At 44.5% G+C, this 22,015-nt stretch overlaps 1 protein-coding gene across 5 annotated transcripts in view; it reads right to left on the bottom strand.

The window, feature by feature from the left end:
- Positions 1–3,550: 3,550 nt before the first annotated feature.
- ADCY6 (adenylate cyclase 6) overlaps positions 3,551–22,015 on the bottom strand; it is a 69,830-nt gene continuing 51,365 nt past the window's right edge. For all 5 annotated transcript variants that reach the window (XM_053303288.1, XM_053303285.1, XM_053303284.1 and 2 more), the window contains exons 16-23: positions 21,387–21,548; positions 19,302–19,477; positions 17,563–17,598; positions 13,769–13,898; positions 12,685–12,948; positions 8,742–8,946; positions 8,439–8,563; positions 3,551–6,434 (exon numbers count right to left, since the gene is read on the bottom strand). In XM_053303288.1, coding sequence (XP_053159263.1) covers positions 6,309–6,434; positions 8,439–8,563; positions 8,742–8,946; positions 12,685–12,948; positions 13,769–13,898; positions 17,563–17,598; positions 19,302–19,477; positions 21,387–21,548 — 1,224 coding nt within the window. In that variant the 3' untranslated portion in view covers positions 3,551–6,308. The remainder of the gene's footprint in view (positions 6,435–8,438; positions 8,564–8,741; positions 8,947–12,684; positions 12,949–13,768; positions 13,899–17,562; positions 17,599–19,301; positions 19,478–21,386; positions 21,549–22,015) is intronic.

Here is a 22,015-nt window from a genome sequence, read left to right as displayed (position 1 = left end):
GTACTACTGTACATATATTGAACATATAACTGTACACATGTACAGATCTGTATGTACATACACGGTAGGCAGATTGTACATGTGTTGAACATGTGTGAATAGGGCTTCCCTCTCTTCCTCTCACTGACATACCCATACTTGGTTTTCCCTGATTAGCTACAGAAGTATAGTTAAAAAAAAAAAATCTAACCACTTGGCAAGATGGCGAGGGTATTTTTAAAGGAAAATTCACAACTGCACAATGTTATGAGTGTGTAATTTGCATGCATAGCATTCATCACAACACGCACTTGTGCATTTTCCTTGTCTATTCACACACATTTTGTTGCCTCTAGTAACATTCTGTAACATTTAGAAGTTTACACAGAGTGGGAGAAAATCCTAAGAACTGGGAATTTGACAGCACTAGAGTGTTATATTCATTGCTCAAGTCTCTGGGGAGTAGTAGTGGAATCTGGGGGAGAACATCTTTGGCAGGGAGCAGAGAAATGGGTGTGCTTGACTGGGGTCTGGGTTCAAGAGTAGCCTGAACTATTCACTTTACATTTCTCATTGTTATCAGTAAGCTTTTACCCCCTATCTAACATAATACAACTTTTGTATTACTTGAATTTTTGAACTGTACTTTTTTTTTTCTTTTAGAACAATATGTTTTGTATCTGGTTGCACATTTTAAAAAACAAAACAAAGACCTAGCGCAAAATAGCAATCTGTATTCAGCCCAAATCTGACTGGATTTTGTTGCCGTCTTGGTGTCTAAGAAAAACAGAGATTGGATTTTGTGACCTGGGGTGGAATGTTGGGAAGCTTAAAGAATAATGTACAAGGTGGGTGGAATTAGAGATGAAAGGCTGGCAGAAGTACTGAAGGTATGAAACAAACTATCCCTTCTCTTTCTGAACAGTAGTTGTGGGATATGAAATACCGGTTCTATTTATTTGACATCCAGCTCTGGCTGAAGCCAGAAGTAAGATTTCCAGAGAAGTAGCAGCAGGTGCTTCACAGCACACATTCCAGATCTGTTTTTCTGTAATTGCAGCAAATTAAATACTGAAGCATCTGTCTTGCTGCTCCTTCTTATGCATTAGATTGGTTATCTGCCTTTATTTTTAAGCAGCACATGTATGTTCATTTATATATCCAGTTTCCCAAATAAATCACACTAAAAACTGTTCTGACAATTTGAAGAGATGGATGTTTGATGATGTTACCAGCACTAGCCAATTAACAGTATCCACAGCGAGCTTTTCCACAGTTCAAACTAATCACAGTAGAAACTTGCAAGATCAATTTTTCAGATCTCACTCGGAAGAGAAAGAAGCAAATTTATACTGAATACAACAAAATTTCTTTCAAACCATTCCTACTGCTTTAAAAAGAAATCTTACCTGTCTTTATCCCTCATTAAAGACTTTAAGCATGGAACAAACCAGTGAAACAATTCTGTCAACACAGCATCTTATGAGCAGTGATGTAGCTCTGCAAATTCAGAAGTGCAGGCGCTCTCCATGATAGCCTCCATGACCATGCCCACCCCCACCCCCAAAGCCAGAAAAGTCCCACTACACCCCTGCTTATGAGGCAAGAAACATATTTACAGAAGAAAGATGTATCTTCTCTTTACACACTGAATGAACTTAAAATGCACAACGAAAGAAAACTGCCTTCAAGTATGAGCAAAATTAAAATGCCAACTAAGTTTCCAAGGAAGGGTTTTGGAGTTCCTCAGGTTGGTCCCTGTGTGTTAGAAGTAGGCTGAATAAAAATATGCAGGTCAGAATTAATTTTGCTGTTTTCTTCAGTGTTATAATTGAATATATGCACGTGAAAGATTATGCCTCCTACTTTATATAAATTCAATATTTGTACATGTATGTCTGTTTAGTAACCTATCACCTAGTAAAGCTGATAGAAAATATTTAAGAGGCAAACTTTGAAAATGAGAATAATAGCTAATGTTTTTCAAGTAAATGTACTACAATATCCTTCATCTTGCCCTACATTTATTTATTAAAATTAGTACAGGAATGAAAACAGCATCAAGACCAATGTGAGTAACTACTGATAGGAAAAGATGCTGAGTGCGTTTGAGTGCCAAGTTACATACAGTGCAAGTCAAATACAGTACATTTGAGGGCCAAGTTACATGATCTGACATTTAGAGCATTATCAGCCCAAAGAGACTTGCTCTTTCTATAGTGAATAGCAGACGGATCAGGAACCTTGCGGATCATGACCATGGTAGAGGATTAGTTTAAAACCCACACTGGTCCTGATCTGCAGGGTCCCCCACTCTAGCTGCTATTCACTAGAAAAAACCAAAGCATGCAATAATGGTTTAAAAGTGTCACCTGTAGTTTGGGCTCTGAGCATGTAATAAGAATGTCTGTGTCAGAATGATTTACACAAGTGTAATTATCATATCCAAGTTTAATGAATCGAAGTTATAAATCACTAGACAACAACTGGAAAAACCTGGAATTGTTTAGGGGCTTCAGTGCTGAACCAGAGAGAGGGAAAGAAATATGCAAAGCTATGATGATTAGAGTGTCTGGAGGCAGGTTGTTACTATGCTCCCTTTATTTTTCTTGCAACTAGTATTAAATGGAAATAGAACCCTATAGTTCTTTTTGGTAAGCAAAAAGTTTAACACACAATCTCCCAGGAACTTTCAAGCATGCTTTGCATAGTTTGACCATTCCAACACTACTATCTGGTGAATAAAGTGAAAACACCTTAGATTAAAGCCTAGAAGTGCTGGTCAAGATGCAAGATCTACAGCATGGATGGTAAATCTTGCAATATACCATTGTATATAATCACTACGGCCACAACATTTAGTCGACTAATCGGGTTGATTACCAACTATTCAAGCCCCTTCTAGACAACTAAGAATGTTACCCTAATTAGGCAACATATTTTAAAAAGTATTTTGATACAAAGACTATGGGTGTCAAGCACCATCTCAGAAGAGGCATTATACACACACACACACACACACACCCCTACACACCTGCTGAGATGGTACTTGTTGCAACCTGTGCACTTTACCTAACAACAAGTAAAGGGCGCTCTTTCATTCAAATCGATTGTTTTAGTAATATGCAAGTTAGGAGTTTTTATTAAAACTCATGATTAATCCACTAACAGTGCATCCTACATATGCTTACTCAGAAGTTCCACAGGCTCACATCCTGACTATCAAAGCACATGTTTAAAGAGGGACTGTGTTTCCTCTCTTCCAGATCATTTCTGGACCATGGGCAGAGCAGGAAAATTTTGCCCGCTTGTGCAAGAGAGAGAGAGAGAGAGAGAGAGAGAGAGTGTGTATAGAGGGACTGGGGGAGTTTCACACAAGTCCCAGTTGCATCCCTGCAGTCCCTCTTCATGTGTGCGCTTTGCTAGTGGGGCTTCATTCCCAAGTGTGCACAGGGCTGCAGCCTAGAGGTGTCTTCAGGTAAAAACCTATAATAATCATAGAGTTCTACCATCTCTCTACTTGGGACACAGAGGGTGGGAGGGAGAAGAAGAGAGAGAAAACAAAACAATGTAATAGAAAGTGATTTTTAATATATAATTTATATATACACACAAAAGGGAAAAAAGTACCGAATAAGTGCCATATCACCCACTCCATTCACTCACCTCCCCGAAGAAATACAACTGAGCCATTTTAGCACTAGCCCTATAGAGAGTGGGGAGATGTGGTCCCTCACCCCCCGCCCCAGAAAACTCAATTTTCTTCTCCTGCATAACCTTCCCCAAAGTGGGCACCAATTGCTCACAGGCTATGCACAAGAGCAGTTGCTGCCCATTTAAAAAACAATACACCTTTCTTTAAAAAATTTAAAGCAATAAAAGAGCATTTTTAACCATCAAGAAAATTTTAAAAACACAACAAAATGTTTCCCCAACTTGCTCTTTTGTTTAAAACAAAACAAAAAAGTAACATCATATGGATTTATTTTATTTTTTTTTTTGCATTAAAAAACTTGGTTTTCCCTTCATTCATCTGCTTTAAAGGAGCAGTCTTAAAGCCATTTTGCCTTCCCATGGCTTGGATGTTCCCAGTTAGCTGTCACTCCCAACAACATTGCTGAACAAAAACCCCATTTAAGAAATCTCAGTTTTAGGATCAATAAACATTGGTACTGGAATCCCATTTGACATGAGGGGGTGCTGTACGCTGCCTGCCAACATTAGATTCAATGGGGACAAGAGCAAAATAATGGTCGTGAGACACATCCATACAAATGCTTGCAATCAGTTCAGTCCACAGCTGCTGCTGAAGATAGTCACTCCAGAGAAAAAGGGAATTGTAGCCGTGCGGCTTGTAATCCTACCCCCTCCATAAAAGGGAATAATAAAGAAGTTATTTTCAGAACCTAACTAGGCTGTCTGTCTGGGCTGTCTGCTTGCCACAGCAGCAACTAGGCCAATAATCAGTAGATAGAGCATTTTCAAAATGGCAGCCACACCCACCCACTATGCTGCAGAACACCATACCTTACCAGGGTGGTCTCTGCCCCAGGATGGAGGCCATGGATGGTGATCTTAACCTGTAAGATTTGGCCCGCTTGCCATTTGCACTTGCTCTACTCCAGACATCAACCCTTGTCATGCCCATGTTTCTAGAACACATTTTTGGCACTAAAGGGTAAGAGCTCTTTGCAATTTTAAAAACAAAGCTCCAGGAATTCCTATGACCAATCAGTACGTGTGAAGATAGCTCCCCAGTTCCCATTCATGCCTGCTAAGGGCAACAACAGTGCAATTCTCCTTTTCCATCACAATACATATCAAGTTCTCCCCAACGTACATTTCATGACTGACACACTTCTTTCACTTTGGTGGTTTGTGACTTACTACGGTGCAATTTCCCCAGAGCAAGCATTTGTTGGGGCAACCAGATCCCAGATTGCTCAGAGAACAGGTTACAAGAGCCACTTAGCATAAAGCACCCCAGCGGGTAACTGGGAATGGGTGGTCTAGAAGAATTGGGTTAGAGACAGTATACCAGCTTTTTTGGAGCTACAATGTTGATTAAAAACCACAAGATGGGGAAAGTCCCCTCTGCAAAAAACAAACACAAAAAACACAAGGCCAGAAGAACCAGAAGGTCCGACTCCAGAGATGGAGAATCATGAGGAGACTTGGCACTTAGGAGCAAAAGGCCCATGAGGGTGTGTCGTAGAGGTGTCTTGGAAGGAACTTGCTCCATTTTCCAATTCCAGGAGAGCACACCTGTTCAGAAATTGCAACTTCTTTCTACTCGCTGGGACTCCAAAAGAAAAGAGGCTCTCTCTTGCAGGGAGGCTGAAGAGAAAGGGGGAATACAAAACCATTCCCCCTTGCTTCAGGAACCTATGGCCAGTTGCATTTCCATCGGTTAGGATACCTCTTCCCCTGGCTATTGTGGGAGGTGGAATGGCAGGGGAGGTGGAGGGAACGAGGCCCCTTCCCCGCCTTCTCTTTGGCATCAAAACCACAACCCCAAGGTCCTTTTTTCTTGGAGTACCTCAGTACTTGTCACAACTCTTAATTCCAGCCAGACAAAGCAATTTTGGCAAATGAGAACTGTATCCCAAATGACAACCCCTCACCACCAAAAAACACACATTCCCGAACTTCACAGTGAGTGAGAGGGAGAGAGAGAGAGACACACACACAGAGATGGAGAGACATGGACCGAGTGGGTGCGTTGAGGGTTGCAACCATGGAAATGCATTTGGGGGCAAGCCGCCTCCCTCACTGGAACAGTGCTGCTGCAGCGCTTCCTGAATGTCTCGGCAAAGGGCACCGTGAGAGAGAGAGAGAGAGAGAGGGGAAGAGAGGGCCCCCCTCTCAAAAATATCCAGGCAGTGCTGGAAAAAAGTAATAGCCCACCTTCACCAATGAAACAAACACCGGCTTTTTGGATCCATAAATATAAAAGTTTGGGGCCTTGAACCCCTGCTGCAGCCTCTCCACACTGGGTTCTTTGGTTGATCCCGGGAGAGGCAGAAGGTTTATGCCAGAGTTTTGTTTTCTTTAGCCCCAAATAGGACCAACATGGGCCCCAAAAGGGCTCTCCAAATTAGGCTCTGCTCCCAATAAATAAAAAATAAGTCTCTTGTGGGGTAAAGTGACCCCCCTCCCCACATATCCTCTTTTCCGCACCAAGGAGGTTCCTGTTGTGGAGGTTGTAGGGGAGTTTCCCTTTTAGGAGGGTGTGTCTAAAATCTGGAGCAAACAGAGAAAGAAAGAACCATTGAACCCTGTGCTGCCTGAGCCCAGCCTCATAGGTCCCTTTGTGGCAAGGGCTCTTGCTAACTGCTGGGGCCTCCATTCAGGAAATAGGTGGTCATCTCGCCTTTGCCTTTGACCTTGATGACCCCACGACACTCCAGCTGATAACCTTTGGCTGCCAATACCTGATAGAGGTCAGTTGTCACCTAGGGAGAAGGGGACAGAGAGAGTGGTTATAGGGAAGGGAATGTGCAGGCCCAGGCAAATGGCCTGCCTGTTCTACATGTTAAACAATTGGGGAATTATTTTATCAATTCACTATCACAGAATGTAGTGATGGCCACTCACTTTTAGAAGGGGGGGGGAGGACTGAAAAGATTTGGGGAGGATGGGTCTATCCATGGTTATTAGCCATGTCAAGGAACTAGAGCCTCCATGTTCGGCGACAGTATACCTCTAGATGTTGGGGCAGATAAGGGAAAGTTGTTGCCTTCATGCCCTGCTCAAGGAAGCATCTGTCAGGCCACATTGGAAATAGGATACTGCTAGACTAGATGAACCTTTGGTTTGTTCCAGCAAGGCAGTTCTTATATTCATCCTCTACCATGACTATTCTGAAGCAGTCACCAGAGAGCACCACAGTGACACCACCCCCATATGGTTTTATTTACCTGAAAACATTTGTTTCATGGTGGTTAATATTTTATTGGAAACCTCTTTCCCAGTACAACTCCAAGGTGACTCACAGCAAATACTGTACACTCAAAACCAACACCACCATACATGACCCCTCCCTCTCACTGAAGGCTCTTCCAGACGGGTTCTCACCTGGCGCCCTCAATAGCCTCCCTCTCCAATAGTTGCCAGGAAAATTTTGTAGCAGGCATGACAAAGTGTGGTGTTATCATGGGGAGATGGGGCTACTCTTGTAGCAGGCTACAGATCTAAGCATGGCTCTGGCCACTGCCTCTCCCTGCCTGCAGCAGCAGCTCCAAATGGCAGAAAGGCAGTGGCAGGGAATACAATCCAAGATGGCGACAGTTCTCACCCTAGTTGCTGGTTCTTAAAAGACCCACCATCTCAGAGAGGACTATGTGATACTTGCCCCCTCACCTGAAGAAACTGCTTGTTATCAGAGATAGGGTTGCCATAACAAACAGAATAAAGTACTCCAATTGCTACTTAGAAAGGTCTGTCTGCCCATGGCACAGGGGTAGAGCATCTGCCTCACATGCAGGAGATACCAGGTTCAAGCACAGGCAGCAGCATCTTTAAGAAATGACAATGAAACTGGTTGCTGAGTGGTCCGTCACCCCAAGGTACAGACCAAGGGGAAGCATGAGGAACTCCTCCTCCCTTAATTTTTGGGAGAAGAGCTGGTCTCACAGTATCGAGCTTCAATTGTCCCCTTTGCTAAGCAAGGTTTGCTTTGGTCTGCATTTGGATGGGTGACTACATGATGTGAGTGCTGTCTGTTATAAGACACTCCCTTTAGGCCTGGGGCTGTGGCACAGCAGTAGAGCATCTGTTTTCCATGCAGAAGGTCTCGGGTTTAATCCCAGATAGGGCTGAGAAAGACTCCTGCCTGAAACCTTCGACAGCCACTATCAGTCAGTGTGTACATTACTGAACTAGAGGGACTAAGGGTCTGGTTCGGTATAAGACGGTTTCCTATGTTAAACTGCTGGTATTGACCTTTTAAGCCTTAACAGCTTGGGGCCATCGTGCCTGGAGTGCCTGCTCTCATAGGTTACCCTGGTTAAGGAGCCATAAGAGGATGCCAGCTCAAGGGCCTTCCAACTAGTGGTGTCCTCCTTATGGCACTTTCTCCTGAAGAAGCCTTGTTTGGTTGACTTCCTTCTGGCTTTTAGGAGAATGGTGGTAGCTTTTAAGAAACCTTTCCCTTTTAGGGAGGCTTTTGATGCAGATGTAATGGGTATTTGTCTTGTAGAGTGAATAATACTGGTTGATGCTGCTAATTTTAACTAACTAACTAACTAACTATAAATTATATATATATATTTGCAAAAGCCCCTGTGCTAGCCAGCAAAATAAAAATGTGTTAAATAAGCAATACATCTATATGCACACAGGCCTGATGTAACCATTCCGGGGCATGCAACTATTGAAGTAATGGATGCATACTTCAAGGCTAGGTGCTGACAACCCTCAGCCACAGACCAAACAGGTCCCAGCATAGCTGCTCTCACCTGAATGCGGTCAGGGACGCCAGTGCTGTCCATACGGCTAGAGACATTCACAGTGTTGCCCCAGATGTCATACTGCGGCTTCCGGGCTCCGATCACCCCAGCCACTACTGGCCCAATGTTCAGCCCTATGGAAAGAAATGGTAAAAGATTTGGGCATGGGAAGGAAATAGTAGAAGATCTGGGGGTGGGAGGCAGCCAGTCAAGAAAGAGCAGGCAACACATTTTATCGTAAAACCACCAGCCCTTCCCCTAACAGGGATATAACACCAACACCACCCCCGACATTTCCTGGGTGCCACTGACCAATCTTCATTTGGAAGTTATTGAAAGAGTGTTCATTGATATATTTCATCTGCTCCATGAGTCGCATAGCATAGTCTGCCAGTGCTGTGATATGGGAGCGCCCTTCGCGGTCGTAGGTGCTGTCATTCAGCCCTGAAGCCGCCATGTAGGTACTGCCAATCGTCTTTATCTTCTCCAGCTGCCTGAACTGTTCCTCGCTGATAATCTGCAGATGGTAAGAAGGCAGGAAGCAAGCAAGCATCACGGTTAATGCCAGGAGGGACCCCTTTGCTCTAGCACAACTGTTAAGGTGCCATAAAGGCTACCAGATCAAGGCTCTGAAGAACGAACATTTTGTTCTGCCTCTGAAATGTTGCCCTGGTAGCTATCTGTGTTCATGCAGAATTCTCCATGTTGGGGGTATCTCACCCTTACACCTTGTCAATACCCAGGAAGTCAGACATCTCTACTGCAGGTCCTTCACCATGCAACTTGTTCTGTCCAAACTTTATTTTTGACTGAAGGCAGATGTCACATTTTCAGAGCAATGGGGCTGCTCTGAAAGCACCATCAGCATGCTTTCTTCATACATATTTTTTCACTCCAGTTCTGCAAGAAGTCAGCCATGCACCAGCCGAAGTCAGTCATGCATGGCCCTGATTTGCTGACCCCCTGTGATGTCACCAAGAAACTTCCCCTCCCCTAAATCTCTACTCAGCTTACAGTTCCCAGATCTGAGGGGATGCCACCTTTAAGAGGAAAAGGGGTTCCAGGGATCACTCTGTAGCATCACTTTCAAGCTGGGGATCACTCTGTAGCATCACTTTCATACAGTTCTGGGGCAGAGAACCCATCTTGCCATCCAAAGATCCCCAGGGATCAAAAGGAAATAGCTTTTAAAAAGAAGGTCCCTGGCTATGGACAATGTCAGTGGAGAAGCAATGCCCCCGCATCCAACTTGCTCTCCCACATCCTTTAAATACCTGGGACAGGTACAGCAAAGTATCATCTTCCAGAAACAAAGTGCAACAATATCCAGACAAACAGGTTATTTGTTTATTGAAAGATGTTTATGCTGCTTTAATTCCCCTCAAGCAAGAACCCAAAGAGATTTTAGTTTGTCATTGTAAGCATACACACATGAAGAGTAAGCTAAAAACAAAAACTTAAAAGGGGCAGGGAACACCTGCTGGAATAAAAGTATCTTTAACCTCCACCAAAACATAAGCAAGGAGGGTAGCCAACCACACCTCATATGGCAGCAGTTCCACATGGTGGGTGCCCTCTCACATGCCACTGCCAAAGGAATGCACAAGAGGGCATCTTCTGAATATCTGAAGGGGCAAGCTGCCTCATATGAAGAGAGGCAGTCTTTGAGATGCCTTTAAAGCCCTAAACAGCTTAGGACCAAATGAACCTCCAGCACCTTGAATCACACCTGGAAACAAACTGGTATCCAACAAGTTCTTGCCTTAACAAGCATTTTCTGCAGTCACCCAGCAGCATGAATCGAGAGAAACAAGGTTGTCCAACATGGTCCAATAAAAAGCAGACCACACAATGGACAAAACAGATATTCAGGGTTTTCCCGGTGTGTAGCGGTAGTTCAGTAAGCAACAGACGTGACACTTTCAGGCAACATGGAACACTCAGCAAATGCCACATTCAAGCAACTGAGAAATATACAGGTGAAACTCAAAAAATTAGAATATCGTGCAAAAGTTCATTAATTTCAGTAATGCAAATTAAAAGGTGAAACTGATATATGAAATAGACGCATTACATGCAAAGCGAGATAAGTCAAGCCTTAATTTGTTATAATTGTGATGATCATGGCGTACAGCTCATGAGAACCCCAAATCCACAATCCCAGAAAATTAGAATATTACATGAAACCAATAAAACAAGGATTGTAAATAGAACAATATCGGAGCTCTGAAAAGTATAAGCATGCATATAGCAATAGCAATAGCACTTACATTTATATACCGCTCTATAGCCAGAGCTCTCTAAGCGGTTTACAATGATTTAGCATAATGCCCCCAACATTTCTGGGTACTCATTTTACCGACCTCAGAAGGATGGAAGGCTGAGTCAACCTTGAGCCCCTGGTCAGGATCGAACTTGTAACCTTCTGGTTACAGGGCGGCAGATTTACCACTGCGCCACCAGGGGCTCCTTTTACCACTGCACCACCAGGGGCTCCTTACTGCGCCACCAGGGGCTGTATTCAGTACTTGGTTTGGGCCCCTTTTGCAGCAATTACTGCCTCAATGCGGCGTGGCATGGATGCTATCAGCCTGTGGCACTGATGAGGTATTATGGAAGACTAGGATGCTTCAATAGCGGCCTTCAGCACTTCTGCATTGTTTGGTCTCATCCTTCTCTTGGCAATGCCCCATAGATTCTCTATGGGGTTCAGGTCAGGCGAGTTTGCTGGCCAATCAAGCACAGTAATCCCATGGTCATTGAACCAGGTTTTGGTACTTTTGGCAGTGTGGGCAGGTGCCAAGTCCTGCTGGAAAATGAAGTCAGCATCCCCATACAGCTCGTCTGCGGAAGGAAGCATAAAGTGCTCCAAAATCTCCTGATAGATGGCTGCGTTGACCCTGGACTTAATGAAGCACAGTGGACCAACACCAGCAGATGACATGGCTCCCCAAATCAACACAGACTGTGGAAACTTCACACTGGACTTCAAGCATCTTGCATTGTGTGCCTCTCCATTCTTCCTCCAGACTCTGGGTCCTTGGTTTCCAAATGAGATGCAAAAGTTGCTCTCATCAAAAAGAGGACTTTGGACCACTGAGCAACAGACCAGTTCTTTTTTTCTTGAGCCCAGGTAAGATGCTTCTGACGTTGTTTGTTGTTCAGGAGCGGCTTGACAAGAGGAAGACGACATTTGAAGCCCATGTCCAGGATCCGTCTGTGTGTGGTGGCTCTTGATGCACTAACTCCAGCCTCAGTCCACTTCTTGTGAAAGTCCCCAACACTTTTGAATGGCCTTTTCCTGACAATCCTCTCCAGGCTGCGGTCATCCCTGCTGCTTGTGCACCTTTTTCTTCCACACTTTTCCCTTCCACATAACTTTCTATTAATGTGCTTTGATACAGCACTTTGGGAACATCCAACTTCTTTTGCAATTACCTTTTGAGGCTTTCCCTCCTTATGGAGGGTGTCAATGATGGTTTTCTGCACAACTGTCAAGTCAGCAGTCTTTCCCATGATTGTGATTCCTAATGTACCAGACTGAGAGACCATTTAAAGGCTCAGGAACCCTTTGCAGGTGTTATGGATTGATTAGCTGATTGGAGTGGGACACTTGGAGCCTAGATTGTTGAACCTTTTCACAATATTCTAATTTTCTGGGATTGTGGATTTGAGGTTCTCATGAGCTGTACACCATGATCATCACAATTATAACAAATTAAGGCTTGACTTATCTCGCTTTGCATGTAATGCGTCTATCTCATATATCAGTTTCACCTTTTAATTTGCATTACTGCAATTAATGAACTTTTGCACGATATTCTAATTTTTCAAGTTTCACCTGTATGCTGTGGTGCAAGTAGGGAGATGGGACTTTAGTACAGAGGAAAAAATATGTGTTCTGTATGCAAAACGTCCCAGGTTCAGTCCTTGGGTTGGAAAGGACCCTGTTCAGAAAACCCTGGCAAGCCACGGCCAGTTAGTGTAGATAATACTGAGCTAGAGCGACCAAGAGGTGTATAAGGCAGCTTCATGTCTACATGCTGTGTGAATCCACCCAACAAAGCCAGCATGAAGACTTTGAGTGGTGCTGCTGCAAAAGAAGTCAGGAAAGCAAGCCACATTCAAAATAGAACATGCTGCCTCCATTCTCTCCTCCAGCACCCTCCAAGGGGAGAAACTCCCCATCTCCAGGCTCCTGCTAGTCAAGCACCTCCCCTTCTACAACCCCATGAGAAAAAACATATGTAGTTACCTCATCAAAATCAGCAATGATCTCATTGAGCAGCCGCAGACATTCAACACCTTCGTTGTTGGCTTCTAACTCGACGTAGAACTCCGAGAAGTTACTGATCGAAGCAAACATGACAGCGACACACTCGCATGACTGGTGGTACAGCTCGTCATTGAGGCGCTCGCGGGCCAAGAAGTGAGCAGCCACGTCCTTGGGCAAGATGTTGTGCAGCAGCCGGCGGTTGTAAGCCTGCAGCTCTTCCATCTCCTCCTTCTCACTTGTAGCCTGGGACCAGTTGTGGGGAGGGAGAAAATAAGCAGGATGTCAGTTATGTTGACCTGTAACTTCTTAAGGCACCCGCCTCTCTCTATGTACATACAAGCTAAACAAATATGAAGTCTGGTCAACTATCAGCTGAATTCTGAACTCTTTATAGATTATGTGCATACAATTATTTTGTATATTTTCTTCTCCTGTAAAACATGGAGAGGATTAACCCATTATTCTGAAACCCATCAGTGATTTTTTTTTTAAATTTGCATTTTAAAAATATTTTTGACATATACTGTTCAATCAATCAAGGGCACCTTTTAACCAAAAGTTTTTGTCAACTAATCAGGCTGATGAACCAACTAAAAAAGGCAGTCCTCTTTACTACTATGCTTCTGCAATCTACTAAAACAGGCAGTCCTCATTACTATGTTTCTATAACATTTTATGTTTGTATGTATTTTTGTATCACTACACAAGACACATACAGTAAGATGGAATTAATTCATATTTTCCTCCAGTTAGGGCAATATCGGGAAGATCGGCTGGGACTCTCTCTTCCACCCTCTTTGGTCTAATTTTCAGATGAAACCAGCATAGCATTCTCCAGAGTTCCTATACGAAGGATTGCCAACCTCTGTTGCCCTTGATTGCATTTACAGGTAACAGCATCTCGGAGGTAAAGCACTTGCCTGCCTCTGCACTGCAGCTAATAGAGGCTCAGGGGCTCCCTTGCCAGAACTATGGAAGGCATGCCAAGTTTAATACAAAAGGTAAGCACTAACAGCAACATTCAACATCCATTCCCCCATCCCACCTCTGCTTTTTCCACTACCTGTTGTTTCCAGAGGAAGTCTAGACGGGCTGTAGACTCTACTTGGTGGGCATGCAGATAGAGTGCCAAGGCAAAAAGCACCAGGATGACTGGTGTCATATACTGTAGGGCCATTTTCCCCTTTGCAGAACTATAGGGAGAAAGGAGAAAATGGAGGTGGGGAGAGTGAAGAAGACAAGAATAAAGATAGCATATTTCTTCTCTCATACCTCCATATAGCCCTGCCCACAGACTCTATTCCTCCAGCTCTACCAGCCTGAGGGGCCTGAAAGACTCCTGCTCTCTAAGAACAGCTTCTGCCCATTATCCTTTGCTGCCCCTTATGTCTGAAATGCTCTCCCACAACTCTATGGTACCACCGCCTCTCATTTCTAGGCCCTCCTCAAAATCCACTTTCCCAGCTTTTGATGTAACCAACTGAAATGACATGCAAAGATAGTTCTGTTCACATTTTTTGTTTAATGCATGTACAATCTGTGCACAGCAAAAGCACTTATGGACGTGTTATGCTCAATGTACATACAGTAGTGCACTCCATAGAGGTACCCTGGTTCACTTTTTAAATGAACACCCGTACAGTCGTTTACATAAACCCATGTCCATGAGTATAGACACCTGCACACACAGACAACGTAATAGCTCAATAGGACTTATGTCCAATTGCATTTGCTCTCCTTTGTCCCCTTTACCATTCCTTCTCCTTCCTGTACTTATTTACAACATTTCTATCCCATTCTTCCTGCAAGGAGCTCAGGATGGCAAACATGATGCCCCACTCTGTTTTATCTTCACAACCACTTATGATGTAGGTTGTGTCAAAACAGAGTGACCCAAGGTCACCCCTCAAGTCTACTTTTAGATTAGAAGTCCCTTAGATAGGGGTTGTCATATTCAGAGAAAATTCTTGGCCACAACTGGGGTAGAGGGGGAATTTAAAACCCTAGGGTTTTTTGACCAGGATTGGAAAGAGTGCTTCATGCATGATTCCCTACAGTGTTCTTTGCACAGGAGAGGCTTAGGAACTCATATAGTTTTGGGAGCAGTAGCTGGGGGAGGGGGGTAGATTCTGCAGAGTTTCATCTTTCATGTTGCAACAATGAAAGACTGTTGAGGTTTGAGTCCTGTTGCATTTCTCCTTGCTACTTGACACAGGAGATATGTTTTGTTGGGTAAGAGGGGCCCTCACAAGACTGCAGCTGCTGCACCAGGTAATGGGTGTGCTAGAGAGAAGTAGGACCCCAACAATACCACCAAAGAAAAGGGGACCCTCGGCCATATACTTCGCAGAGAAACACAAAAGGCCCACTACCACCCTTTAATATGATCCAGTACAGAGATGATCCAGAAAGGAAGGAAAGGGGTTTACTGAGCCAAATACAGAGGGCCAACCTAACTAGTCAGCAGCACTGGTGGTAAGAATATGGGGCTTTTAAACACTGACACTATGTAGCTACAATACCTGGAGAGAAATGCCAGAAAAACTGGTAGAATTCATTAAAGCAATCTTCCTGCATAAATTCTTGGACATTGTGTGTCCGGGTTGTTACTCTTCTTATATCCTGAACAGGATGTCCAACTCCTCGACTATCCAGCCCAATCCTGGACATGTGGCAACCCTATCCTCAGAACAGATACCTGTCCTATCCTATACTACACTGTGTAAAGCTCCATGTACACTGGGCAGCATCCAGACTAAGTCAATTGAAATTAATGGGAGTCAAATTAGCCACCACTAATTTGTGGCATAGATTTCAGTGGCCGAGTGACAATGCTAATGATAATCAGTGATGGGGCTAAACACACAACCTGTTGCTTGAAGATCCAATCCTTTTGAGAACCACAAATCTCCCAAAGTGAACCTCAAGAGACCAAGAGGAATTTGGTCAAGAGAACCAAGAGAGATCAGGCCTTGAGAGAAATAAGAAAAACTTCCCATCCCTCTGCCTTACTCCAAGAGACCAATGCCTCAAACTCAACCCGTCTCATTCTAAAGATCAAAAGAGAAACAAAAAGACTAACCCACCACACACAGTCGTAGAGATAAAGGGCTGGTTCTCACGATCAAAGCAATGTCAGGTAACTAGAAATCCTAGATTCCTGTGGAGTGTGTCACAAAAACAAAGCTGGCAATCTCTGGTTGGCAGCACACCAACCTTACAGGTGAAACTCGGAAAATTAGAATATCATGCAAAAGTCCATTAATTTCAGTAATGCAAATTAAAAGGGGAAACTGATATATGAGACAGACGCATTACATGCAAAGCGAGATAAGTCAAGCCTTAATTTGTTATAATTGTGATGATCATGGCGTACAGCTCATGAAAACCCCAAATCCACAATCCCAGAAAATTAGAATATTACATGGAATCAAAAAGACAAGGATTGAAGAATAGAACAATATCGGACCTCTGAAAAGTATAAGCATGCATATGTATTCAGTACTTGGTTTGGGCCCCTTTTGCAGCAATTACTGCCTCAATGCGGCGTGGCACGGATGCTATCAGCCTGTGGCACTGATGAGGTATTATGGAAGACCAGGATGCTTCATTAGCGGCCTTCAGCAATTCTGCATTGTTTGGTCTCATGTCTCTCATCCTTCTCTTGGCAATGCCCCATAGATTCTCTATGGGGTCAGGTCAGGCGAGTTTGCTGGCCAATCAAGCACAGTACACTGTATACTTTTCAGAGGTCCGATATTGTTCTATTCTTCAATCCTTGTCTTCTTGGTTCCATGTAATATTCTAATTTTCTGAGATTGTGGATTTGGGGTTTTCATGAGCTGTACACCATGATCATCACAATTATAACAAATTAAGGCTTGACTTATCTCGCTTTGCATGTAATGTGTCTGTCTCATATATCAGTTTCACCTTTTAATTTGCATTACTGAAATTAATGGACTTTTGCACGATATTCTAATTTTCCGAGTTTCACCTGTATTTACCCAGGAATGGTAATCTTAGATCTGAACTCAGGTTGTCAGTCTTGAGTAAATGTCAGGTTGGTGCACTGCCAATCCAAGATCACAACTTCTTCCCGATTCTCATGACACACTCTGTAGGAGCACACGCACCGTGCACATTTTGGATTCTCTGAATGTTAGCCAAAGCTACTCAATAGTACTACTCTCACGGGTTCGCATAAATGACTACTTAATTTCAGTTGGATTCTGTCGAGTAATGTAGTCAGGATGTCAGTCAGTAAGCCCAAAGCGGTCCTCCCCCACACCCAAGAAGTTTGGCAATACAGTCATCCCTTGCCAACCGTGGTTTTACCAACCATGGTTTTACCAACCACAGTTTTGGGTATATGTGAATAGGAAATTGTGACTCGAGTTTCCGTGGTTGGTGAGGTTTTTTAGTGAGGGGGGGTTCCTACAATTTTGGGGGGTTCAGAGGTTTGATCTGCTCATTCCTCTTGGTGACCCTTGCTGACCTTTGCCAATTTAAAATGCCTTTGAGTGATTTGGGGGTGTTCAAATTTTTTTCCATAGGTTTGATCTGCTCATTCTTCTTGTGACTCTTGAAGATATTACAGGATTTTTTAGAATTTTTTATTTTATTTTCCCCTTTAGTTTTAGGTATTTTTGCAGTCATGGTTCCCCTTACCCCATGTTTCCCAGAGACTTTTATGCCTTGCCAACCACGCATTTGCCAACGGCAAGGTTTTACCAGAACAGAATCCTAGTGGTTGGTAAGGGATGACTGTACTCCTTTCAGTCTCTAGACATCCTCCTTGTCCCCTTCTCCCACCCAACATATTGTTTCATTCAGCTCATATCTGTTTCTACTCACCAGCCTTGGCCACCCTGGGTCTCATTGAAAGCTGACCTGTTGTGGAGAGGGAAAGAGAAGAGGTTTGGTTGTCTGAGAAAGGTGCCAAGTAACCCAATGCAAATCCTTTCCACCCCACACTGCAATACTTTGGGGGTGGGGGGAGCCGATAGCTGTAAAGCCAAGACTGCATCAAAATACAGATTAAATGCAGGATTCTGGAGCTTCGCAGAGAGCTTGATGCTCAGCAGGGGGGTCCCTCTGCATATTTGTTTCCTCTTCCTTTCCTTCCCAAATTATGCTATTCCTACCAACTAATACTGCAAAAATACAGCCCTTCCTCTACACCACCACACCACTTAAAACTCTGGCACACACTCTGGCCATCATCTAGTTTGACCAGTTCCAACCTGGACCGCTGTTTTCACCCCTCAGTCCTCTAATCTTTATCTAGAACTCTGCTGCCAAAATTGCTCACATCTCTGGCTCAGATCATATGCTGACCTTCCCCTCAAGCCACAGGCTTCCCACATCCAGCCACAAAATCCTTTCAAGCTCTCCATGACCTTGTATCTCTACCCACATATCCTCATCATTCTTCACCCCATGACCTTTGCTCCTCCATATTTTATTATCCACAGAGTCAAACTATAGGAGATGCTTAGTCCCTCATGGCTTCCGCCCACCCCCAACATTTTTCTTTTTTTTCCACCCTAATGGTGCTGCAGAGGCTGCAGCCTGGGAGCAGAAGACTACTACAGGAGAAAGAGACTTCTTAACACTGAGGGAAATGGGTGCTTTTCTGCTAAAAATGCCCCTCTCCTGGGATTAAGAAGCCCCTCTCCTCCCTTGTGTGCTGATCTTCCACTCCAGAGTGCATTCTCTTTGGCTGCATTTTGTAAAAACACTGGAGGAAAAAATTAACTACACACAGGAGTACTGTGTGCAGTTGGCCCTCAACCACCCAACGGTCTCCTCTTTACCAAAATGGCTCCGCCCATTCTCTCTGCTGCTTCGTGTGCATAAAGACTCTTCAGAACACCCACACAGTGTCATCCCTCCCTCCCTTTCAAATCACAATCCCTTCCTCTTTAGAGAGAGGTACCTGCCTTGGGGCAGGTATATAGCTTTTGTTTATATTACTTTGTCAAGCACTGTGTAAATGTGACAGCCCTATATACAATTATGATTTATAATTAAGGCCTGTAGGTGGGCATCTCACTTCCCAGTTACTCATGGTAGTATATCTCACCATTTGGGGAAGTTAATTCTGAAGGCGTCATGGAAGAGGGCAGACTGGAGGACCCTCCCCCCTTTAGCGAGTCAGTCACTCAAAACTTTAATGTTGTAAACCACAGGTCATAACAAAGAGAAACCAACAAGTACATACTACAATTACCATATCTCACAAACAAATAATCATCCTAATGAAACAGAAATTATAGTTTAGAACAGTGCCTTCTGCTAGTACATATTTTTCTCTTTTTCAGAGACAAGGCGGCAAAAATAGCAACCTGGTGGGTAACATAAAGGACTACATTTGCCAAAAGAAATATCAAACATTCCATAACAGAATGCTTAAAGCTGTTAATCATCTGTCTTAAAGTCTTATCTCTAATTGGCTTGTACCAGGGGCAATAAAACACATAATAAATAATCCCCCTTTAGCTACTCAGAGAACTTTTGGGTCCAGGAGTAAGGCTAGTGTTTCCCCAAGTCCACCTGAAGGGAGAAGAGGGAGAGAGAGGGACAAATCTTACAGGGCATTAGCAACCACTAGCAAGTCGTAGTTTCTGAACAGCACTCCCTGGGGGCCCTCAGCCAGGGCCAGGTACACAGCCTCCATCCCCACCAGCAGCACAAGCTTCCCAAGGCTGCTGATGTGCAGGAAGACAGAGCAGGCCAGCAGACTCAGCAGCACCGAGTAGGTGAAGTACTGCAAGGAGGAAGGGAAAGATGTCAGGTCCTCCCTTTAAAGAAGTCAAACAACCTCCCAGAAACCCACACTCATCCCCTCATGACAAGGGCAGTCCCCCCACCGCCCTCCTCCACACATCAGTGACATACAGCAATGGCGACTGGCTTGAAAAGGAGGTTAGGACACATTCATGGAGGAGAGGCTGATCAGTGGCCATTGGAACACAGAAAGCTGCCTTACAGCAAGTCAGAGCATTGGTCCATCTAGCTCGGTATTGTCTGCAGCAGGTGTGGGGAACCTTGGCCCTCCAGCTGTTGTTGAACTACAACTCCTGCCATCCCCAGCCACAATCATGGTGGCTGAGGATGATGGGAGTTGTAGTTCAACAACAGCTGGAGGGCCAAGGTTCCCCAGCCCTGGTCTACATTGACTGGCAATGGCTCTCTAGCCCTACCTAGAGGTAGGGATGTGCACGGACCTGTTGGGAGGCCCTTTTACGGGCCTCTGAACAGGTTTGAACACTGGCCGGTTTGGAGGCTCCAAGGCGGAGGTGGGTGGGACAACTTTAAGGGCGAAGGAGGGTGCCCTTACCCCTCCCTCTGCTTTCCCCCCCCCACTGGCACTCTGTTTGTAAAGACCCCGTCAGGGCAACCCAGCACTTCCGGCCAAGGAGGGGGCAGGGCAGCAGGGAGGTATGCAGCCGCCCTGACGAGGTGTTTACAAACGGAGCGCCAGCAGGGGGGAAGCCGAGAGCGGGGTAAGGGTACCCTCCCCTGACCTTATGGTTGTCCCACCCCCGCCGGTTCTGTGCACATCCCTACCTGGAGATGCCAGGGATGCTCTTCCTCTGAGCTACAATACAGCCCCATTTCCTGCCATGAGTTTTAAATGGAATCTCCAAGTTCAGAGGCAAAATGTCAATGAATACCAGCCAAGGAAGGATATTGCTGTCCTCATGCTCCACCAGTATACTTCCCAGAAGCCTCTGGCTGACCACTGCATGAACCATGACTCTGGACTCGATGGGCCTTGGTCTGATCAAATAGGGCCCTTATTCTACAGATACCTCTTCCCAAGTCATTTTTTCAAATCTGAGCAGCCTCAAAGGCACAGACAGATCTACCGCCACCCCCAGCTATCAAGGCATTCCCCACTTTGGGGGGCAGCAGGGGGAGAGGAGAAGACTTTCAACAGTAAGGAACAAACAAGTTAGCTGAGCTTTGGTAACATTATGTTTGGATTACAGTGTATGGGGATACCTCTGATAACAGTTTGGAAACTGAGGCTGGTTCAAAATAAAGCACTAAAAAGGCTGACTGGAATGGGTGTAGAGAACATCTCTCAGTAGTTTTAACAAAGTTTCAGTGGCTCCTGTTCTGTTTCCAGACACAATTCAAAGTGCTAATTTGAACCTTTAAAGCCTTAAATGGCTTAGGACCAGGGTAATTCAAGGACCACCATCCTACATACAAACCTGCCCAAATGTTAAGGTCTTCCTTGGAGGCCCTTCTTTGGGTCTTCTAAGTGTTAGAGGCAAGGTGGTTACTCAAGGCAAGGCCTTTCTAGTGGTGGTGCCCTATCTTTGGAACATCTGCTACAGGGAGACTCACCTGGTGGCAAATGATGTCCTTTTGATACCAGATGAAGACTTTCAATTGTTCATATCTTTTAGATCTTCCATTTTAGGCCTAATTTTTTAACCTAGCAGGATATTGGCTTTGGTTTTTCATCTTATTTATTTAGCTTTAATGGTGTTGTTTAATTGCCCTTTTGACCAATGTTAGCCACTCTGAGAACCCTTTGGGCTGAAGAATCGGGTATAAATTTTTCACAGAAAAAAAAGAGCTCCACTCATAGGCCCACTTCCATTCTCATGCGTCAATCAGAGCCAGCTTCCCCACACTGAACCTTTTAGAGGTGTACTTACCTCGGGGAAGTTGCAGGTAGAAGCACCATTTCCCTGGCAGGGCAAAGCATCAGATGCCAATGAGAAGTTGAGGGCACGGAGATGGCAAGACGTCACGTCAGCTGAAGTCATGTTGAGCAAACTGGTAGCGCAGTCTCTGAGCTGGATCCGGCTGCAAGCAAACTGGGTTGAGGGGGGGAAAAATGTCTGACTATGAAGGGCTGACAGGGAAACCACTGCTACTCCATTGCTCTGCAGCAACCTGATCCCAGCCTCTCAGGCTTATGGCAGAAGGGATACGTCCACAGCCCTCAACCCCCTGCAATGACTTGAAGGCTAGAGATAAAAGGTTCTTCAGAGAGCTGAAGGCAAGCTGGAAACAGGACTGCTGCTCATGAGATGCACACTGGTCCCACTTTGCCCCAGGTAAACAGCGGCAGATATACCAAGGAAAATGCTTTAAAGTAGTTCCGTTGACATTAACAGAACAAGTTAAGAAATTCTTAGCTTGCCTTTAAGTTTCAGTAGAACTACTCAAAAATGTTCATCCATATCTCAGCCCGATTTTTTGTATCAGTTCAAAAGCCTGCAATAAACTGTTTGACCTGAGGAGGCAGTAGAACAAGAGGAGGGAAAGAGAGAACGAACAG

This window comes from Hemicordylus capensis, chromosome 2, assembly GCF_027244095.1.
Source record: "Hemicordylus capensis ecotype Gifberg chromosome 2, rHemCap1.1.pri, whole genome shotgun sequence".
Taxonomy (NCBI): domain Eukaryota; kingdom Metazoa; phylum Chordata; class Lepidosauria; order Squamata; family Cordylidae; genus Hemicordylus; species Hemicordylus capensis.
The sequence above is the reverse complement of the archived record's forward strand: the minus strand, read 5'-3'. Positions and strand labels throughout refer to the sequence as shown.